This window comes from Prionailurus viverrinus, chromosome C2 (assembly GCF_022837055.1).
Source record: "Prionailurus viverrinus isolate Anna chromosome C2, UM_Priviv_1.0, whole genome shotgun sequence".
Lineage (NCBI taxonomy): Eukaryota > Metazoa > Chordata > Mammalia > Carnivora > Felidae > Prionailurus > Prionailurus viverrinus.
In genome coordinates, this window is record NC_062569.1 from 150,844,871 (window position 1) to 150,867,464 (window position 22,594).

The 22,594-nt window shown below is 48.7% G+C and overlaps 1 protein-coding gene across 2 annotated transcripts; it reads left to right on the forward strand.

The window, feature by feature from the left end:
- The first annotated feature begins 704 nt into the window (after positions 1-704).
- CHAF1B (chromatin assembly factor 1 subunit B) lies at positions 705-21,672 on the forward strand. Of its 2 annotated transcripts, none has more exons than XM_047876108.1 (14): positions 705-1,051; positions 1,819-1,989; positions 2,437-2,569; positions 4,705-4,822; positions 5,517-5,620; positions 8,067-8,163; positions 10,016-10,100; positions 11,274-11,367; positions 15,058-15,127; positions 15,226-15,317; positions 17,108-17,270; positions 18,444-18,806; positions 20,242-20,336; positions 20,893-21,672. In XM_047876108.1, exons 1-14 carry the CDS (start codon positions 899-901, stop codon positions 20,982-20,984), a joined length of 1,830 nt encoding a protein of 609 aa, XP_047732064.1. In that variant the 5' UTR covers positions 705-898; the 3' UTR covers positions 20,985-21,672. The 2 variants fall into 2 exon arrangements, with proteins under 2 accessions (XP_047732064.1, XP_047732065.1); XM_047876109.1 differs by having other exon boundaries at positions 960-1,051; positions 1,796-1,989.
- Positions 21,673-22,594: the final 922 nt, after the last annotated feature.

Consider the following 22,594-nt stretch of genomic DNA (forward strand, 5'->3'; position numbering starts at 1 on the left):
CAGAAACCTGCTGTTAGCATGAGAGTGTCCATCTGTCATCTCGTCCCAACCAAGCTCCCAGACACATATACACAGAATTCCAGTTAATTTGTAATGAGAAAATTGCCTTTGAGACACATGAGCCCACATGACCTGCTCATTCATGTCTAAATGCTTCCGGGTCTTTGCTCCATCCATGCTTTCCCATCGCGGATCCCACTGCTCCCCCTTTATGCCTCTGTTGTCAACTGTGAGTTTCTTTAGCTTGAATTCCCATTTCCCAGAGCTGCTCATCCAAAACTATTACCTGAAGCCCATTTTAAATGCCCTCTTCAAATTTCCTTTGAGCCCTTAAATCCGAAATAACCGCGTCCTCAGAACTGTAAGAGCACATTGTTCCTTATACACCACTTTTCACTTTATCTTTTTAAAATAATTATTTGTGTACAGGAGACCAGAAGACCGTCTGCTTGAAACTCCAGAGATGGAGACAGGGCCTGATGCAGGTTACAGCTCTCAAATATTCGCTGTGAAAGAATACCAGTGACAGACGGGGTGGTCTTGGGCGGGTCTCAGAGTTGTAGCCTGCCCACCAGTCGTACAGGGCCGTTCTTTTCCTTTAACCGGACTGTAAACTCCCTGAGAGTAAGTCTGAGTCAGTTTCGCTCTCCACTGCTTATTCAGCTCCGGCACAGGGTGCAGAGTCTAGCAGATGCTCAGTAAATGTTAAAAGAGTTAATCAAAAAGGGAAGAAATGATTGAATGAATGAGTCGATAACTCACCTATTCTTCCACCGATGCGTCGGTCGGACAGGTAATTAACTGAATTAGCAGCGGCCCAACGGGACTCCGAGGACTCCGCAGCTCTGGACCACCCTCTGCAGCCCGAGCAAGGGCGGGGCGCCACGTAATCCCGCCCATGCGAAGGCGGGGCTCCCCGAGAATCCCGCCTACAAAGAGGCGGGTCGTACCTGGAATCCCGCCCTCCCTGAGGCGGGGCCTGTGGCGCGCGGGAAGAAGCGTAAGCGGCGGCGGGAGCTGGCTGTGCAGCCGACTGACCGCGTCCCTGCAGGTATTGCTTCCCTGGCGCCGGCTCCGGCGTCCCCACGGTCTCCCCGCGGGGCCGAGCGAGAGCGAGAGGGTCTCGCTGAGGGCGGGCCGCGGGGTCCCGGCACAGCTCCGGACGGCGTGCGTTTGCGCGCTCTGCGGCTCCCCGCCCCGGCTCCGTGCGGCCTCCTCCCCGCCAGGCCCGCTTTCGGCTTTCCGGCCGAGCGCTTGGTCCCGTGCGGCCTGGGAACGGGGCGGGGGGTGGGGGGATGTCCCCTCTGGTTCCCTCGCCTCGGTTTTCTACCCTGGGCGACCCTCTTCTCCTGGCGGCCCCAGCCGCCTGGGAAGTGGGTGTCTCTCGAAGCCCCCTGACCCCCCAAGCTGTCCACTTGCCCCGGCAGCTTCTCCCGGGAGGCCGCTAGCCCTGGGCAGCCCCTTCCGCCGCGCGACCCGGCCCCTGACTCTCCCCGAACGCCCTCCAACCCCCACTAAGCGGGGGCGGTCGCGCCGTAGGGTCGGCCCCTCGATTTCCTCTGCCTGGGTGTTCCATTTTGCTCTTTCCGGACCTAGCAGTAGAATAAACTTCCAACAGCCGCGGCTCAGCGAAGCATTTTAGGTGAACCTGCAAGGTGTTACATTAGAGGTCAACACTAACATCCTTTCCCACTACAGCGTGCAGTTTTAATGGTTAGCAGGGCTCCTGGCTCATAATAAGTGTTCAGTACACCTTTCCTGCTGTAGTATTCAGTTCATTATCGACGATTTTCAGCTTTCCTCTGTCTTTGGGTAAAGAACGGTGCCCGACGGATTTGTGTTGCTCCATCAAGACTCGGGAGGATGAAAGTCATTACCTGCGAAATAGCCTGGCACAACAAGGAGCCGGTGTATAGCCTGGACTTCCAGCATGGCACCGCCGGGAGGATCCACAGACTGGCGTCGGCCGGTGTAGACACGGCGGTTAGGGTAAGTGGGGCGGAGAGAGGCCCTGAGAAGCACTACTGAGGGTGCATGTGCATTCTCCATTCTTTTCTTTGAAACAAAAGTCAACAAACTCAAACCAATCCGTCATCTAGCCCAGAGGGATGAATTCTCCGGGCCTTGAGTGAACCATGAAAGCAAAAGAAAGCTTTGTTCCTTGAGTAATGTTTCCCAGATTGGTAAACGGGAGGCTCATTATTTTTAAGAATCCTGAGCCAGTTCCTGTTGGGGAACGGTTTGCAGGAGAAAGAGGAAGGAGGGAGGGCAGCAAGCCATGGGGTTGCTGGTTTATGTTTCAGAGCAAAGTTCCACTTTACGTTTCAAAAGAAAAACTATTTTCTTACTGAAACTAAGCACAGTGTTGTTTTAGTAAGCACAGATTGGTAAGTGCTCACTGTATGTTTCCCTGAATGAATGTTTTGGTATCAACAGATCTGGAAGGTGGAAAAAGGACCCGATGGAAAGGCCATTGTTGAATTTTTGTCCAATCTTGCCCGCCATACCAAAGCTGTCAATGTCGTGCGTTTTTCTCCGAATGGGGAAATTTTAGCATCAGGAGGAGATGGTGAGTACTAGTATTATCCTTCAAAATTCCTTAGAAACCAGATACTTGTGTGTCTCACGTTAAATAGCGAGATTTGAGCTAGGTGTGATTAAAGAAAAATTTTTCTTTTAATGTTGATTTATTTTTGAAAGAGAGAGAGTGCGAGCAGAGGAGGGGCAGAGAGAGAGGGAGACACAGGATCTGAAGTGGGCTCCAGGCTCTGAGCTGTCAGCATAGAGCCCGACCTGACGCACGGCTCAAACTCACAAACGGTGAGGTCATGACCTGAGCCAAAGTTGGACGCTTAACCGCCTGAGCCACGCAGGTGCTCCTGTACCCCTTTTTCATTTTAGGGGTCATTTGACCTCAGTGTGTCATTTAGATAGCTCAGTAAAATAGTGTTCTGGGGAGCACGAGGGGATGGAAGACAGTAAGTTTAACCGGAAAAGACCTGTTTGACAATGGCCCCTCCCCAACTTTCGCCAGGATCCACTGCCCGGTGGAGACGAGTAGGAAGGTGCCCACCATTTTGTCAGAGTCCCAACACACCTGTCCTGGCTTTGATTGCTAGTTTAGTATCTAAGTGATCACAGCCTTTCCCACATCTCTTTGTAATTAATTGATTCGCTGGGGGAATATTGTCTGAATGATCCTCTAAATCATGTTTGTTTCCTGGGAATATATTGACTCCTATTTTCTGCTTGTGTTTACGTGGCATAAAGATTGCCTTGAATTTGTAGATTTATTTGGGATACGTTGCCATCTTCACAATATTAAATGTTAAACCCATAAAACTGGGACTTTTTCCTAAGCAGTTTACTAACTCGTTCTTCCTTTTTCCTTATGGTTTTACTAAAAAGTAAATCGTTTTCCCACGCTTTGACACCAGAACAGTCTACAGGTTAGTACAAAATAAAACAGAAATCACAGACTTTGCAGGAGGAGGAAAGACACCTGGTTAAGTTCAGTGCCACGGTGTCCAGGGTGTTTGTGCACAGAGGGAAAGGTGGGAAGTGGGGACTGTCCCTGGGGGAGGCTGACAGGCTGTCTTCTGAGAGGGTGTACAGGGCAGCACTTGTCGGGCAAAGCCCTTTGGCTTTGGGGGCCCAGAAACCTGTTAACGGTGGAGAGTGTCCACTTGTCAGTGTCAAGGCTGATCTCCTTTCCACCAAGCTCCTGGGATTCCGGTGCACTTGGAGTGAGAACACGTGTGCCCACACAGCTGGTGTGCTCATTGTCCTACTGGCATTCAGAGGGAGGCCAAGAGGTGCTCAGGCTTAGGTGGTGAGTTTGGGGTCAGAGCACAAGGGCTTATAGCACTCAGACAGTTGATGACGTCAGGCCAAGATACCTGCTGCATCCGTATGCGTAGCTAATGTGTCCGTGGCTTACTTTGTGCAAGGCATTGTGTTCTAAGTGCTTTATGCATATTAACTCATTTAATCCTTGAGACAGCCCTATGAGATAGGTATGCGGTTACCCCCATTTTACAGGTCAAGTGACTGAGGAGTCGAGATGCTAAGTCCTGCTGAAGGTTACACAGGAACCATTTGCCAGGCCTTGCGGGTGGCTCTTTGTGGCTCTTTGTTTTTTCCTATTCAGCCATTCATAGGTTATGCCTTAGGATTTGTGAAGGTAGTCAGCCACTTTGCAGTGGTGTTTTGCTGGCCTGGGGACCCTTCTGTTTAATTTGACCTTGTATAACACTTAATCTGGTGTGAGTTTGATTTTAGAGGTTGGTTGTTTTTTTTTTTTTTTTTTTTTTTTTTTTTTTTTTAGGTTTATCTTATTTGAGAGAGAGGGACAGTGTGCACGAGCAGGGAAGGGGCAGAGAGTAAGGGAGAGAGAGAATCCCAAGCTGGCTGTGCACTGTCAGTGCAGAGCCTGATGAGGGGCTCCAACTCATGAACCGTGAGATCACGACCTGAGCTGAAACCAAGAGTCGGACGCTTAACCCACTGAGCCACCCAGGTGCCCCAGATTCTGGAGTTTTAGATCAGAAGGCAAACCTGTTTTTCCTGTCGAAATTCTTAGAAGTCCGTCATTGTGACCATACTGTCTGTTGAACAACATAAATAGGACTTCAAGCCCTAAAAGCCCAGAAATGAAGGAGCATGCAAAAAGCGTGGCTTATCTTTCACTGAATCTCTCCACAGATGCCGTCATCCTGTTGTGGAAGGTGAATGATAATAAGGAGCCAGAACAGATTGCTTTTCAGGATGATGATGAGGCCCAGCTGAACAAGGAGAATTGGACTGTCGTAAAAACCCTGAGGTAACTTGGACAGGGACCATGGGAGTGCCTTATCTAACTGCTCTGAGAGCATTAAACTCACATGCATTTTTTAATTAAAAAAAAAAAAAATGTTCTTTTGAGTAAGCTCTATGCCCAACATGGGGCTTGAACTCACAGCCCTGAGATCAGGAGTCCTATGCTTTACTGACTGAGCCAATCCAGGCGCCCTGCATTTTGACTTATATCGTACTTAAACCTTTTACTTACACAAGGCAGAGATAAGAGAATCATTTTAAAAGCTAGAAACATGATTAAAATGGATTTTATTTCTGCTGTAAAATTTTCTTTAGTCAGATTGAATCAATTACAAAGATACAAGTACCTCTGAAGGTGGTAGATTATAGCTGCAGCTAATAGAGTTCCAGTGGAAGTTTCTAAAATCCTATTTTTAAAAATTTTTTTTTAAACTTTGAGAGACAGAGTATGAGCAGGGGAGGGGCAGAGAGAGAGAGAGAGAGAGAGAGAGAGAATATCCCAAGGAGGCTCCACGCTGCCAGCGCAGAGCCCAACATGGGGCTCAAACCCACAAAACCGTGAGACCATGACCTGAGCTGAAACCAAGAGTCAGTTGAGCCACCCAGGAGCACCCCCCTAAAATCCTATTCTCGTGTATGGTCTCTGAGTTTGCTTACAAGTTTTTGATGTTTTTTTCTTTTTCTTCTTTGGATTGTAGAGGCCACTTGGAAGATGTGTACGATATTTGCTGGGCAACTGACGGGAATCTAATGGCTTCTGCCTCTGTGGATAACACGGCCATCATATGGGATGTCAGTAAAGGTAGCCAATACGTTTCTGTTCTTGTCAGGGGGAAGGACTTTCTAAGGGTATAAAAAGCTAACCTACTTGACCTTTCATGGCATAAGAGTTTCTTTAGTGAACTAAAATAGGTATTTGGCTCAGTAGGGTAGGGATTAGCCTCCTGTATCATGGATCCAACTCAGAGTGGTCACGTGTATGAGGGTTTCTGAGTTACTGGTGCCAAAGCAAGGTGCATCCCACATGCTTGGGGGTGTAGACATGTTGGGGGCAGGGCTAATGCCTGCCTTTGCAGAACTTAGGATCTCAGGAAGTTTAGCACGTCGTCATGATGGGGCATTGAATGGTCAGTGTTGAGAGAGGTAGGAGCTGGCATCCGTTTGAGGAGACAGAGGACAGCCGAGGACACCTCACTGCTTTTACAGGACCTGTTTTCTGTTTGGGGAGACAGGAGACACGAGACACATGAGAAGTTATAAAAATTGCCGTGAAATGCTTTGCCTGCCCTTTTTGCAGGCTGCGGATTCTCCCCCGGCCCGAGGGCCCTGGCGGGGGGAGTCAGGGCAGAGCGGGCATCCCACCACGCTGCCTGCACATCCGGTTTATCCACTCAGTGACAGTCTCTGTCCGCCTTAGGTCCCTGCCACCTGCCATCCAATCAGACTCCCTCTGTCTCACCTCACCTCTGTCATGTTCTACCCAGTCCCTGACTTGGGCAGAATGGAGGGCCGGTGTCCCTGTCTTCTCTTCCCCACATCTGGCCATTGCCCTGGATAATTTCACCGTGTGTGTGGACAGTCCACCCAGCAGCCCCCTGAAGCCAGTTGTAATGACCTTGAACGTTGCCAGGTCTTGATATCCTACATGATCGTGGCTGCCAGCTAACGGGGTGTTAGTAGTGATGGCGCTGGGAAGGGGCCGCAGAGTGAAAGGCTGATCGGAGAAGGTTGCTCCAAGACTTGAATGCGGGAGGGAAGAGGCTCCAGCCTGTGGAAGCAGCCAGTGCAGAGGCCCTGCGGGGAGCTGCTTGTGAGGCAGGACAGGTCCCGCAGAAAGTCCCTCTTCAGAAAACCCTACTCACACACTGACCTAATGATAGCAGTTGTGGGTTAAAAAGCCTCTTGTGGGGCACTTGGGTGGCTCAGTCGGTTAAGTGTCCCTAACTCTTGATCAGCTCAGGTCATGATCTCATGGTTCATGAGATCGAGTCCCGTGTCGGGCTCTGCGTTCACAGGGCAGAGCCTGCTTGGGACTTTCTCCCTCTCTCGCTGCTCCTCCCCTGCTCATGCTCTCTCTCCCTCAAAATAAATAAACTTTAAAAAGAGGGGCCCCTGGGTGGCTCAGTCAGTTGGGCCTCTGACTTCGGCTCGGGTCATGATCTTGCACTCTGTGAGTTTGAGCCCCACGTCGGGCTCTGTGCTGACAGCTCAGAGCTTGGAGCCTGCTTCGGATTCTGTGTCTCTTTCTCTCTCTGCCTCTCCGCCTCTCATGCTCTCTCGCTCACTCTCTCAAAAATAAACATTAAAAAAATTTAAAAAAAAGCCTCTATTGTAAAACTCAGGGTCGTTTGAGAAGATGCTGTCACCCGGCTGCAGGCCACCTTACTCTCACAGACCCCCAAAAACACTGGCAAGAAGGCGAGGGGGAAGGAAAGTTAGCCTGAAGCACCCTCGCTGCATTTCACATGGAGGGCGGGTCCCAGGGTCACAGGAGTGTAGACCCCTCTGCAGAGAAGAGCCATTTGAGTTGTTTTTGTTTGTTTTTTAAGAATGGCCAGGGTTCCATAACTGTCTCTGCTTTTTATCTGGGTAATCTTTGTGTGCTGCTGGTTTTCTCTCTTTCCACAGAGTCCCTTTTCCATCACTACTGGCTTTGCCCGGCCCTTGCCTCCCGCCTGGCCTGCTGTCCCCTCCTAACTAGTGGTACTTCCTATGTCCTCTGTGACCCTCCGTCTTGTCTTCACGATGCAGGTCACTTCCCAGCCGAGTGTTCCTCTCGGCCACACCTCGAATTCCCAGAACCTTTTCCTGATACACGAGGGTCGCTGTCACATACCTCCTGTCCTCATCTTGCCGTTTTGGCATTGGACCTCACCCTGTAGACTTCTCAGTGACCCATTGTTCCGTGTGCCGAGGATCGGCTTACAAAACCTCCTTCATAGCCCCCCTCACCCTGCCCTGTAGGGAGAGCTGACCTCAGCTCGTGCCTTGCCGACCCTCACCGTGGCCTCTTAGCTGCCCCGTCTATACCATGCTCAGCTGGCTTGCCTTTTGATGGTGTGTCCCTCCCCCAAAGCAGCAGGCTCCTGGGGAGTGCGGGCCGTGTAAAGTCCCCTTTGTCCCCCAAGAGCCTGACACGGCGCCTGCTAAATGACAGGAGGGTATGAAGGGCGCAGTACTTAAACTGTACTTTTTTCTGCTTGTGCTCGAGTAGGCTTTAGTAAAGCTGTCATGTGCTTTATTCGCAGGACAGAAGATCTCTATCTTTAATGAACATAAAAGTTACGTCCAAGGAGTAACCTGGGACCCCTTGGGTCAGTATGTTGCCACCCTGAGCTGTGACAGGTACGTCAGGATTTGGCAAATTGTCTTCTCTGCTGGCTTGAAATTTCCTGCAGAGGGATTTTCATCACCATTTACCAATCTGAAGCCCGGTCTAGCTTTGCTTCTTGTTCTTGGTTTCATGTCAAGCATTTGGTTTTACTGTTACTCTCCCACCGTAACGTGAAAGTGGAAACTAATTAGGGCAAGTGCCTTATATGTAGTACTTAGCAAATCTTTATTGAATGGGTGAATGAATGTAGAGGGAGTTTTGAATTGCATTTGAATTTCACGGACAGCATTTGTTTATTGTTTTTCTTTTTTTTTTTTTTTTTTTTTGAGACAGAGGGCATAAGTGAGCAAGAGGCAAGGAAAGAGGGAGAGAGAGAATCTTGTGAGGGGCAGAGAGAGAGAGAATCTTGTGAGAGGCAGAGAAGAGAGAGAAGCGGGGCTCGTTCATAGGCAACGTTTAAAAAAAGTCTTTTATAAATAAGACTTCTGTAAGAAGGGGTTGCTAGTGGTTGGGTTGGAATTTTCCCTTCCCCTTCCCTTCCCTTCCCTCCTCCTTTCTTTAAAAAAGAAAAAAAATTAACATTTATTTTTGAGAGGCAGAGCATGAGCCGGAGAGGGTCAGAGAGCGAGAGAAACACAGAATCTGAAACAGGCTTCAGGCTCTGAGCTGTCAGCACAGAGCCTGACACGGGGCTGAAACCCATGAACTGCGACATTGTGACCTGAGCCAAAGTTGGACGCGTAACCGACTGAGCCACCCAGGCGCCCCTGTTTATTTATTTTTTTAAGTTTGTTTATTTTGAGAGAGAAAGAGAGGGGGAATCTCAAGCAGGTTCTGTGCTAATGTGAGGCTCAAACTCACAACCATGAGATCATGACCTGAGCCGAAATCGAGAGTGGGACGCTTAACTGACTGAGCCATCCATGTGTCCCTGGGTGTTTCGTGTTTTTTTTTTTTTTTTTTTTTTTTTTTTTTTTAAAGATTTTATTTATAAGTAAACTCTACACCCACCGCAGGGCTTGAACTCACAACCCTGAGATCAAGAGTCTCCTGCCCCACCAACTGAGCCAGCCAGGCATCTTTCTTTCATTTTTTGATTATAGTTTACTACTGCAGTCATTTCAATGACTCCATTTAAGTTAATGTAAACATAGAATATTTCGTCTTTCCCGAAAGAAGGTTTGTTGTGGTGTTTACTGGCATCATTCATTTAATCGTATTCTTGGAACAAAGAACTAAGAATCAGAGGTGGTGGGTGTACTACTCATCAGTCAAGGTCATCCTTTTGAGTATTTTTCCAACTTCTTTTAATCATAACATGTTTGATTTCAGACGGCCCAGCAGTGTGGACGAGTTAGTGTTTTTGAATCGAAGCATCTCCTGTTACGTTCCACGTACATTTATTTTCTGATCTGTATGTTTTATTCGGGCAGTTGGGAGTGAAATGACCTGATTAGCTAGTGGGAATAATACGAATTAGCAAGAAGCAAATTTATCTGTTGGTGTTTTCCTGACTTGCAAATCCCTGAGGGTGAGACCGTTCGATACAAGAGAAATGTCACTGCAGTCCTACAAACTGCCCCTGGGCCAAGTGTCAAGGCCTGAAAAGGCGAGGCCTGACGAGCATCTTACTTGACAAGTTGAAACACTCGATAAAAAGTGAAGTTCTGGCCCGTTTCCTCACTTCATTAGTGACCTCCTTTGGGTGGTTTGCTTCTGTCATAATGAGTTAAGTGGGACAGTCATAAATGGTCTTGGAGGCTGACCTGGTCTAATCGGCCTGCAGTTTTGATGCTAGATTATTTCTGTGTGGAACACTTCGTTCACTAGAAGAGATCAGTCAGAATGTTTTTCTTTCTTTAGGATCCTCAGGGTGTACAGCACCCAGAAGAAACGTGTGGCTTTTAATGTCTCAAAGATGCTGTCTGGAATAGGGGCCGAAGGAGAGGTATGAAGTGTTGACTTTCTGTGTTAGCAGTGCTTCAGGAAGTCACGAGCTCCTCCGTGTCCTACAGCTAAGTCCCTGGTCTCAGGCACCTGACACTTGAACTACCGTGCGCTTCCTCAGGTCCAGCCAAGGCTCAGTTAGTGTGTTGGGCTGGTCTGCATGGAAATGGGGACATCCGGGGGCCAGGGGAGAGCTGCCGATGGTGGGTAGAGGTGTCCAACCCCAGCTCACTGTGGAGTCGCCTGGAAGCATTAAGAGACATGTGTGCCTGCCCCCCACCTCCCAGGCGTGTGTGATTCGCTTGGCTTGAGGTAGGCAGGGCCTCTGAGATTCTGAGGTGTAGGGAGAGTCGCGAGCGTCTGACCGAGGGGGACCCGGCCCTATGCCGCAGGAAGGTGGCAGCGGGCAGTAGGCCGTCTTGGCAGGTTTAGAGCGAATGCTGCCTGCAGGACCGTGGGGACCCAGCCAGCGGTCCTAGAGGAATCAAGACCGTGGAGGCAGGCACTTAGACAAAAGGGAGCAGGTTGGTCACTGGAACCAAAAAGGGATGTGGTGCAAACCTGGGCCTCAAGCAGCTGGCGGGGCCAAGCGGGCCACGAGCTGACAAAATGGGGAGCTCATGTACAGTAAGGAGGGTAATGCCGGGTCTTTGGGTCCTTGAGACTTAAATGCTTCATGTTTATCCAGTGGCAGTGAGTGGGAGCAAAAACCGTTCCACGCAGGTGTTCAAGAAAGGTTTGAAAAGATGGGATTACCAGTTTAAGAGCGGACTAGTTTATAAGAGGTTCGTTAAGTTGGAAATTCTAAGTGGACGCACACATCATCCTGCTTTTCTCCCCGGTCTCATTGTCCAGACACACCGCTCTTGACAGTGCATGGTGTTCTCACGGAGGCTTTTTAAAAAGATAACTGTAGAACCACAAACACGCACGTAGACCTGTATGCACATATGACTTTCTGTAACGCAGGTGGGCAGTTAATCTTTGTGAGCGATCACTCTTGCGGTCTGGAGTGACTTGATTTGTAATATATTTCCCCTGTTACGTGAGTGTAATAAATGACACTATATAAAGACAGAATAAAAAAGAAAGTGGTAAACCGTTATTGTGAATGTAAAGATTTGGATTAAAAAAAAAAAAGATTTGGATTAATGTTTAAACTTGTGTGCCACAGGTCCGAAGTTACCGGATGTTTCACGACGACAGCATGAAGTCCTTCTTCCGTAGACTCAGTTTTACCCCTGATGGATCTTTGCTCCTCACACCAGGTGGGTTTGACAAGCTTCCGATTTGAGGTGTGATGGCAGCGGTGGGTGATTCCAGTTGCCGCTTGTCAGCTCAGTGAATCCTGATTAAAATAGCGACCCCCCAGCTTGTTCAGACATTGAAACCTCCAGGGGAGCTTCAGGAAGCACTGGTCCCCGGGTTCCACCCCCAGAGACGGTCTGATTGGTCCAGGGTGTGTGTGGTCTAGATTTTGGAATTTAAAAAATTTCCAAGTAGTTCTGATGTGCAGAGAAGTTGGGGAGCCGCTAGGCTAGTGTGACAGACATTTTTCTCTTAGATTTAACTTAAAATGTTAATGTCTTTTCACTAGGCATGTATGTAGAGGTCATAGTGCTAAAGCTAAAAGAGGTTTATTGTTTTTATTCTCAATGAAGCAGTCTATTGTGGCAGGGACAAGTTTGGTTGGAATAACTTGAGTATGACGAAACCGCAGAATCAGCAAGGACAAGACAGGTTCATTGTCTACAGGAAGGCATGATGTTAATCCCAGCAGCGTCAGCCGGGGCCCTGATTGCCAGGGTGTTCTTAGAAGAATGTCTCCTCTCCATGGCTCGGGTCCCATCTTTTTTATGAAGGCGATCACCTAACCCAGGGCTGGGCCAAACAGGAGGGCACAGGTCAGGTTGGCCACTAAGTATTCCAGCCCAGTTGGGCAGAGGAGGCCTGAGAGGGTGTGAATTGTACATGCATACTTGTGATGCCTTAGGACATCGGGGATCATGTGGGAGTGACATTGGCCTGGGGAGGGGGTGTCTCAGGATCAGCAACAGGTGGTTGCTAAGTATATTAAAAGTTGCTTACTAAACTCAGTGAAAAATCTTTACTAAATGACCACTCTAAAAATATTGTTAGAATCAGGTATCAGATGGATGTCTGCTTTTGCCATTATTATTCTTTGTGGTGTTAATACATGCAGGAAGAGGAGAGAATGAAATTACAAAGATTGGAAAGAAGAAACCTTGGTGGTAGGATTATGTTTCTAGAAGATCCAAGAGATTTAAAAATATCGAATAAAAAAATCTGATAAGGTGGCTGGATACTATCTATGAAATACTTAAAAATCTTCTATACTTCTATGTACTTAGAAATATAAAAAGGAAAATTATTCCATTCATAATGCAAACCCCACAAAACATGGGAAAAATAATAAAGGCACAAAGCCTTTATCAAGACTAGAAGATCTTATTGAAGATTGTAAAACAAATTCTGAACGAAGAGATCTCAAGTTCTAAAAATTAACATACGCATTGATTTCCAATTAGGATCCTATTAGAGGCTTTTGGTTTACTTTTAGTTGGACAGCCTGCCAACTCTGTTAGGAGAATAAATGCTGAAGAATAGATTTAATTTTTTTTAAGTTTATTATTTTTGAGAGAGAGAGAGAGCATGAGCAGGGGAGGCGCAGAGAGAGAGGGAGAGAGAGAGTCCCCAGGTGACGCCACACAGTCAGCATGGAGCCTGATGAGGGGCTTGAACTTAGAAACTGAGAGATTGTGAACTGAGCCAAAACTGAGAGACGCTTAATCAACTGAACCGCCCAGGCGCCCCAAGAATAGATTTAAAAGTATGAAAAATAGGAATAATACTTGAGCAGGCACTTTCCTAAATGTCAGCAGATACTATGGTGCCACTGTTATCAAATCAATATGGTTATTGGTAAAGGAATAAACAGATTAGTGAACCAGAGCAGAAAATCCAGAAATAGATCCCGAGATAAGGAAATCTGATATAGTGGGAAGAATGAATTATTGAGTGAATGGTGCTAGAGTGTCCAGCTGTCTGGAAGAAAATTCTATTGGACTCTTAACTTACATATGAAAATAAATTCCGGGTGAAGTCAATACTTAAATCTAAAAGGTGAAAACGTAGGACATCCTAGGGCCAGGGAAGACAGACGGAGACAGGAATCCTGGAAGCTCTGGAACTATGGGCCTGTTTGCGTTTGACGGTGAACTTTTGTACGGTGGAGGCCCAGCAAGCGAAATCAGTCGACAAGTGATGGAACTGGAAAACACCGTTTACGAGACAGGAAAGAGAGAGCTTATGTGTGTCACGTTCAGCGGCTCTTCCAAATCGATGAGAGAAAAAAAAACCCAGAAGAAAAAGATGAGTGAAAGAAACAAGAAGGCAGTTTGTTTTTTTTTTAATTTTTTTTTTCAACGTTTATTTATTTTTGGGACAGAGAGAGACAGACCATGAACGGGGGAGGGGCAGAGAGAGAGGGAGACACAGAATCAGAAACAGGCTCCAGACTCTGAGCCATCAGCCCAGAGCCCGACGCGGGGCTCGAACTCACGGACCGTGAGATCGTGACCTGGCTGAAGTCGGATGCTCAACCAACTGCGCCACCCAGGCGCCCCCAAGAAGGCAGTTTGTAGAGGAGCAAATTCACGTGTTCAGCACCCACAGGGAAAGGTTTGGACCCTCAGTGATAGAGAAATACAAAATAAAGTGACCTACGATTAGGGATTTCTTTATTCTCTTCAGACTAAAGTGCAAATCTCCCTGGCTGATGGGCATGCAGAATGTGGGTATTGCTGCAGGAACGTGAATTGTTACAGCCAGTTTAGAAAACAGTCTGGAAACCGTTAAATGCGTGTACCTTTCAGCCCATCTGTCCCCACCCCCCACCGTCTTCAACTCTGTCTTTAAGAAATGAAAACCTAGTACATAAAGGTATATCTTCCATGATATTTATTGCAAGTATGGCTTCTAGTCGTGAAGAGTAATACCGATGAACAAGACGGGTGGATGAATTACGGCATTTTCATACCAGTGACCATGGGGCAGCTAGTGAAGATACATCATCCAGGTTAGCTTTCGCGGGTGGTTGACCGAACAGAGCAACAGAAGCGAAGGTATAAAGGAGATCCTGTTTTTGTGAACTAGGCTAAAAGCCCCACCCTCTGAATATATACGCGATGGAGTTGTAACTGGGTGTTGGTTGTGCGAGCAAAGAGGAAAGAGGACACAGTGGTTTGTTCGGATGGTGGCTGTGGGGCTGGAAGGGTGGGCTGAGTCGAAGAGACTACTTGACGGAGTCTCTGTCCACCCTTCCCCACCCCCCAGCGGAGACGAAACGGTCACATGTGAAATGACGTGTGTGTGTGTATCAGGAAAGATACTGCTGTATGGTGGACAGTCATTCTGTGGCCGGGTCTGGCCTGGTTGTAAGGTCATCCCAGGGTGAGTGTGTGGAAGAGCTCAAACATGGGCTCCCCCCAGAGCAAGGTCAGCTGCTTCATGGGTTGGGGGTGCAGTGGAGGCCTGGGTCTCCTGGCCGCACCAGGAAGGTGGGAAAGGCTAGTGGCAGGCCCTGGCTGGCAGCCAAGCTCAAATCCAGCGGACACAGTGGGGTGATACAGTGAGAGCGCTTCTCCAGCAGGAAGTGACTGGCCTCCCAGACGGAGGCCTGCCCGGTTCCTCCTGCCCAGGCCTGAAGCCCCCCCGAGCAGGTGGGCTGCTCAGGGGGAGGTGACAGGTCAGTAGAGCTGGAATAAGAGCTGAGCCCAGCCTGGGACCGTGTGTATTTGTTCTCAGTCACAAAAACACTGTCCAGGGCACATGGCTATGGGGAGAAATGTTTTACAGGCCGGGGTTGGATGCTCTTGAGTGTGTCTTCTTTCATCTAATAAAACCTCACCTCTCTCTCTCTCTTCCTGCTTCCCCAGCTGGATGTGTGGAGTCTGGAGAAAATGTAACAAATACCACCTATGTTTTCTCCAGGAAGAATCTTAAAAGGTATGCAGTGGAAGAAATCGTTGAAATGTTTACCCTTTCTTTTTGTTTTTGGTGAGTAATGGTGCCCTTTTCTAAGAAGGTCATGACCGATCTTTTAGGCCCATCGCTCACCTTCCCTGTCCTGGCAAAGCGACGCTTGCAGTTCGCTGCTGTCCCGTCTACTTTGAGTTGAGGCCGGTGGTGGAAACAGGTACGTTAGAGCCACGGTGGTTGTATTAGGTCTTCGCCGAGGCAGGTCACCAGGCTGCGGGGGTTGTGATGTGGGCTTTCTCCCGTGGGGGGCACCGCTCTGTGGGTTTGGTGCGGTTGAGTTACCGTGAAGAGCAGGAGCAAAGCCCGAGGTTATCAAAATTGTCCAGTGTTCATCTTGTCTAGAATATGCTGACTTCGCTTCACTTTTAAAGGAATGAAAGTAATTTTTTTTAATCCAGAGCAGATTGAATGTCGTTCAGTATTCGTTTCCTGTGCAGTAAAATGATGTTTTTTTTAGTTTTTTTTTTCCCCTCAAGGTTTTTCTCATTATCAGGGGCTTTAGTCGGATTCCGATGGGCCTTGGTGTAATTTTCTCAGGTTTCTTGTGCTTGGGGTTCATTGAGCTCTTAGATCTATGGGTTTATAGTTTTCATCACCTTTGGGGAATTTCAGCCGTTACAGTGTCAAATGTCTTTTCTGTCATCCCCCTTCCTGCCCACAAGGGGCTCCGCTTACATGTGCATTAGGCCATTTGAGGTTAGTCCCGAGTTCACTGATGATCTGCTTGCTTTTTTCCTTCTCAGTACTTCTGTTTTCTGTACTCTGTGTCCCATGTCTCTACTTAACACACTCCATCCTTCCTCCTCTTGAACATGTAGGATAGTTTTTGTAATAACTTTTAATGACTTTGTGTACAAAGGATTCGTTTTGATTTTTTCTTTTTCCTTCATTGTGGGTCATATTTTCTTTGCATGTCTAGTAATTTTTCATTAGATGCCGGACATTGTGAATTTTACCTCCGTGGATGCTGGGTATATTTTCATAAATATTCTTGAGCTTTGTTCTGGGAGGCAGTGAAGTTACTCGAAGACACCGTGCCGCTTATCCTCGTTCGGTGGGACCACGGCAGCATGTGGTCCAGAGCTAATTTCCCCACTGCAGAAGCAGAGCCGCCTGAGTAATCGGTGCCCCGTGAAATAGGTTTCCCACTCTGGGTGGAGGAACACACTCTGTCCGGCCTTGCGTGAGCTTCGGGAATGACTCTCTCTTTCCAATAGTTCTTGCTCTGGCCTCGGGTGGTTTCCTCACTTGCAAGTGCTGATTAGGGCTCAGCTGGAGACCTGAGAGGGCCTGTAGGTCTGTGCCTGTGAACTCCGGCTGCCCGGGCCTCCCTGCTTCATCCTCTACCTCTCCCTCTCCCGGGCCTGGCAGCTCCAGGCAGCAAGCTGGATGTAGGATTTCCTCCTTGACTTCCCATCCCCCAGAGATCACTGTCCTCAGTGCCTGATGGTCAGAAGTCTTGGAAAACATTTTGTAGATTTTGCCTGGTATTTCAGTTGCTTCAGGTGGGAGGGTAAGTCAGGTCCCTCTTCCTCCAACGCTGGAAGCAGCTGTTTTAAGCTTTTTAATCCTTTCATGTGAATGAATGTAATTACCTGGAAGCTTGAAATCACCTTAATAAAATGTTTCTAGGTTACCCTTATTTTTCGTATCAGAAAGGACTTGTTCTATTCACAGGTTTTTTTGTTTTGTACCCCCACCTTTTTGGACCTTGGGTGCCCCTGAGTCTTGGATCAGGACACGGTGTCCTCATCAGGTCACGTGTGGTTGTCCTTTATTCCCATATAAATTAAAGGACTGATTTTTTTTTTTTTTTTTTTTGTAAAGCACATAGAAACTAGCCTTCAGTAAAATGATGTCATTTCCGTCTCCTGAGAGAGGGCTTTTGGGAATTTGTTTCCTCTGGCTTCTGTTTTCCGCCCTTTGTCCCTGTTTTCACCCGAGCAGACAGAGCGTCACAGGAGCCGGGCACGGAGCTGGTGCACCTGCCCTACCGCCTGGTGTTTGCTGTGGCTTCTGAAGACTCTGTGCTCTTGTATGACACCCAGCAACCGTTCCCTTTTGGCTACGTGTCTAACATACATTACCACACCCTGAGTGATGTCTCCTGGTGAGTGGCCGGTGGTGAGGGAGGGTGGGCCTGGAGTAGAGCCTTGGGGCAGGGAGCATTCCAGCGCTACAGGTGGCTTTTTTGGCCGGTGTTTACCAATTCTTTTTCTTTTTTTTAAATTATTTTTTTTAACTTTTTTTTTTTAAGTTTATTTAAAACTATTTTTTTTCTGGGGTGCCTGGGTGGCTCAGTTAGTTAAGAATCTGACTTTGGCTCAGGTCATGATCTTGTGGTCCGTGAGTTCGAGCCCCACATCGGGCTCTGTGCTGACGGCTCAGAGCCTGGAGCCTGCTTCAGATTCTGTGTCTCCCTCTCTCTGCACGCTCCCCTGCTGGCTCTCAGTCTTTCTCAAAAATAAACACTAAAAAAAGTGGTTTTTTTAACTTTTTTTCTAAGTTTATTTATTTTGAGAGAGGGAGAGCGAGCACGCATGCATGCCCATGCAAATGGGGGCGGGAGACAGAGAATCCCAAGCAGGCTGCAGCGGAGCCCTGATGTGAGCGGGGCTCAAACTCATGAACCTCAAGATCGTGACCTGAGCTGAAGTCAGATGCTTGACAGACTGAGCCACCCCGGCACCTCTTACCAATTCTTCTTAAAGGAAAGCAATAATACTGCTTCCTATTGTAACAGAAACATCTGAATGATGCCGTTCAGTTGCCCCAGGGGTTCCTCTGATTCTCAGACTGAGGGAGGGGGTACCCTTTGGGCTCCCTGCTTGTTGGGGGCTTGCCAGGCCCTCTGGGCTTGCAGGAAGCCCGCACCCATGAGCTCCTGGCACCCAGAGCTGCACCCAGGGAGTCACCTTGCGCTCCGCCTCCTGCCAGTGGGGTCCTCCAAGCCCCTGGGTTCCTGATTCGCGCCCAGCTCTGCCTGGGCCTGCTCCCCCACCGTCTCTTCCTTGCTCTTTACAGCCTTTTTTCTCCTTTTCGTTTTATCTTGGGGGGAGAAAAACCAAAAAAAGGAAAGGTTCTCACACTTTCATCCAGGTGAATTCGATGACAGTCCTGAGATACTGCGGTGCCCGAGAAACGCAATGGGGTTGGGAAACCAACCACCCAAAGCCTATGATTTTGCTCGAACTCCCATGGTGTCACTAGTCATGAGAGCCTGACGAGGGGCCCATAGACTTGGGTTCGGTTTCTAACCTTTTGTCCTGTTTGGGGAACAAAGGTCCAGCGATGGGGCCTTCCTGGCCATTTCTTCCACGGATGGCTACTGTTCGTTTGTGACATTCGAGAAGGATGAACTTGGAACACCTTTGAAAGAGAAGCCGGTCTTAAGCGTGGGAACTCCCGATACAGCAAAGAAAACGAAGAGTCAGCCACACCAGGGGTCTTCGCCAGGCCCCAGGCTAGTAGAGGGGACCCCCAGCAGCCCCTGCACACCCCCGCCTCAGGCAAGACCATCTCCAGCCCCAGCAGCGCCTTCCGAGGAGAAGAAGGCCCTGCAGCCCAGCACGCAGAATCCCAAAGCACCCCCATCCCGGAGGGTCACTCTGAACACGCTGCAGGCCTGGAGCAAGACAACACCCCGGTAAGAACCTCTGATGGAAGAAGAAATCGTCCCTGCGGCTTGCCAACGGGAAGCCACCAACCTTTCATGGGGGAAATGCCATAAGTACTTCACACTGCTGCCGGAGACCTCGCTAACCGTGACCTCCGCTGCGTCCCCACTTCTGCCTCTCAGGCCGGCTCCAGACCCCTGTGCACGGCCTATAGACAGTTGGCCACAGCCTGCCCTCTGGGGCCGTTCCCACTGGCCCTGCCTCACCCTTTGTCCCGTAATCTCTAGTTTGCCCCTGGAGGCCAGGGCCCTGAGCACACTCTGCCCTAGGGGCCTCTCTGCCCTTACCTTCCTCTGGGAGCCCCAGCCATCTGCGTCCCTGGTGACACTGGAGTCTCCCTGGATGTCCCTGCAGCCCTTCCTCTGTCATAACATATCACATTCAGTAGCAGGAGTTTGGTTAGGCTTCTGTTTTCCCTGTTAGGTTATCAGCCCCTTAAGGCAGGAAGCGGTTCCCCAGTCATCACCTGTTTTCTCCTGCCCAGAACAGTCATGGGCACTGAGCAGCAGGCGGGAAAATGAAAGGAACATCTTTAGGCAGTTTTTACTGCATCTGTGGACTGGCTCATGGTAAGCAGTGTCTGGTCTGATCGTGTCCCCGGGTGATGCTGCAGGTGTCTCTGTCCTTCTTCACATCACTCTGACTCCTGAGCCCGCCCGAGTTCCCCGCCCGTGCTGCAGACAGAGCCCTTCTGTTGTGCACGGCAGCTGGGGTCCAGGGGTCTTCCTAGGACTGGAAGTCCCCCGTCTGATCCTGTGGGAGTCCTGGGGAGGGAGCAGATGACGAGCACCACGTGTCTCGCTTCCTCTGCCCTGCCCGGGACTTCACTCGCCAGTCTGTAATCTGGATTACATGTAGCGTTCGGCTCTTCTCAGGTGAAGTTCTGCAGACTAGCAACGTTTTTTTGTTTTTCTGTGTTTTTTGGTGGAGGAAGGGAGTGGGAAGGTGTTCTTTCAAATACTCTTATGAAACCTTTCCCCTCTTAATTTCTTGGAGTCGTCTTCTGTTGTAACTTAAAAAAAATAGTTGTTGAAAAATAAGATTGGATTTTAAACAAGAACTGTGTTTCAGAGCTTTCCGTAGTAGAAACCATTGTCGGCTAGCCTTATATATGCGGTGTCCAGTGATGTGTTCAGCATACCACTGCAGATCAACAAAACACGGGTTTTGAAACTTTTAGGTGACTAGCGATTGACTATCATAAGCCTAATGATTGAACTTAGTACATGAACATAGTCCTTAGTTTCTAAGTGGGCACATCGACATTTAATGTCTACATGGTATGATTAGCTGAAAATTTTTAATGTTTCTTTTGGGTAGTTTTGAAATTTGGCATCATCATAAATGATTCTTAGGATACTAATGAACCATGTACCTCTTTCCTACTTTGTTTTTTTAATTAAGGAGGATAAATTTACTACCCTTAAAGACAGAGACTCCACCAAATTCTGTACCAATTAGTATAATCTCCACCCCTTCCACAGAAGAAACTGAACCAGGTAAGTGATACTGTTATTTTAATAGAATTCAAGATATTCTTTCTCTTTTGTTCTTTTGGAAATTAACCACCTAATTTTAAGTCAGTTCTGAGAAAGCAGGGATGTATCTTATAAGACCGTCATTCAGATTCACTGGCTGCCTGTTTATTCTCAGCAGGGAGAGTACCTTTCCACGCAGGCATTCAGGGAGCTGAGTAGGTGGCAGGTTCCGGAGGGACCCCGGAGGGTCAGGGTTCTCCACCTGGGCACTTTTGACAATCTGGGTCAGATAATTCTGTGTGTGGGGGCTGTCCTGCAAGTGTGGGGTGCTTAGCACCTCTGAATGCCGATACCCATTTCTCCCCCCACCCCCGCCCCAACTTGTGACATTCTCCAGTGTCCCCACACATTGCCCAGGTGAGATCGCCCCCAGTTGAAAACCACCGGATCCTTTCCCTTATGTTCAGATAGGACCCTTGGTATCTTGTCTGGGCGCAACATTTATTTTGTGAATATCAGCTCTTAATTTTAAGCAAATGTTCACTTACTTGCCAACCTGCGCTTGTTAATGTTCTAGGGACGCCCGGGGACCCTCAGGACAGTCCTCCGGAGCCCAAGCGGCCTCGGCTTGGTGAACACAAAGGAAGTTCCCAAGGTCTGGAGCCTTGAGGAGATCTGTCTGCTGCTCGAAGGCTGCCAGGTCTGGGGACCCCCGTGCACAGAGACGGGGGGCTAGGCCGGGGACACCGGAGACCAGTGGCAATAGGCGGAGCCTGATGGATACTCGTGAATTGTTTACTGTAACAGAAGATACACATGGACCAGTTTTTCTCCAGAACTATGTTTGCACTTGTATTCAAGACACATGCTTACCTCGGAGCAGTGAACGTTTTCATAGACCGGATCTTCTTTTGAGTTTCTGAAACTGGAGCGGTTCAGCCTTGTCTAGTGTGTAACAGGGAGCCCGTCCTTGAAACACAGGGAAAGTGCAGACGCTTTGCGAGCAGACCCTTCCCAAAGCTGGCATGAGAGAGGAGAAAGCTATTTGAGAAGGTTTATTCTGCTGATGTTCCCTTCTGAATAGTTGGTTTTTAGGAGTTAGTTTCCTTTCTGACTGTAAAGGTAATAAAAATGCTCGTGCTGGAAAGCTAGCGAGAATAAAGTAGGAAAAACGGGTCCGAGATGGGACTCTGCCACCCTCTTCCTGCTGGAAGGAACCATGTTGCTATGTTGGCATATTTATTTCCTTTTTTTTTTTTTTCCCCAGGGAGAGAGTGGAGATTTCCCTTTAGAGTTTGGTATCCAAATAGGTTAACTTTTCAGATTGATTTTTCAGAATAAAAGAACTTTTCCTGAGCAGTTTTTGCCTCTGCCTTTGCTTTCCCCATCTCCAGGTTGAGGGTGTGTTCTCTCCTGCGGGGAGGGAACCAGAGCTGGGGGCTAGGCGCGCACAAGGTGCTGGCCACAGGAGGCAGTCCCTGGGAAACGTGCTCGCGGTGGCTGCTGGTCCTGCGGCAACAGGGTGGAACCCCCGTCTGGAAGCGCCCGCTGCTGCTTCTCACCCAGAGGAGGTGCTACCGTTGAATTTCAGGATGTGTGACACCTGCCACTTTGGCATAGCGGACACCATGAGTCGTGCAAGCGAGGCCTTCCCCCCACCACCCCTGGCGTTCTTCCCAGTCTGGAAGAGACGGAACCCCAGTCAAGTCTGACGGGAAGTGGCCAAGGAGTGGAGGAGTGTGCCCTTTTGAACTCAGGTCAGCAGCAACAAAGGAAAGAATTGGAAAGAGGATCAATTTGTTGCTTAATCCATAACCTAGTTACCCAGAAGAGTCGTCTGCTTCCCGTCTAGATGGGAAAGTGGCACCCGAGGGATGATTCACAGTGGACTTAACGGGGTGGGGCGGGGGGGCGGTGAATGTGTGCACAGCTATGACGCCACAGGTGTGGGTTACACTCAGTATGAAGATACTTTAAGATGTCAAATGGTATCTGTTTTGACCACTGATTCTCAACCTTCACTGCACACTGAAATCACCCAAACAGGTGACAAGGATACCGTCACCTGGGTGCCTGCTCCAGAGCGTGTGGCCTGATGGGGCTGGGGGCATGGTCAGGGTTCTTGAAAAGCTGAGTAATTTTGTTTTTAATGTTTATTTTTGAGACTACGTGAGCAAGGGAGAGGCAGAGAGAGGAGACACAGAATCCGAAGCAGGCTCCAGGTTCTGAGCCGTCAGCGCAGAGCCCGATGCAGGGCTCGAACTCATGAGCCATGAGAT

Coding starts and splice junctions, on each gene's coding strand:
- CHAF1B (XM_047876108.1), top strand. CDS start 899: ATGCGAAGGCGGGGCTCCCCGAGAATCCCGCCTACAAAGAGGCGGGTC. Junction 2,570..4,704: donor TTTAGCATCAGGAGGAGATG/GTGAGTACTAGT, acceptor ATCTCTCCACAG/ATGCCGTCATCCTGTTGTGG. Junction 10,101..11,273: donor GAATAGGGGCCGAAGGAGAG/GTATGAAGTGTT, acceptor TGTGTGCCACAG/GTCCGAAGTTACCGGATGTT.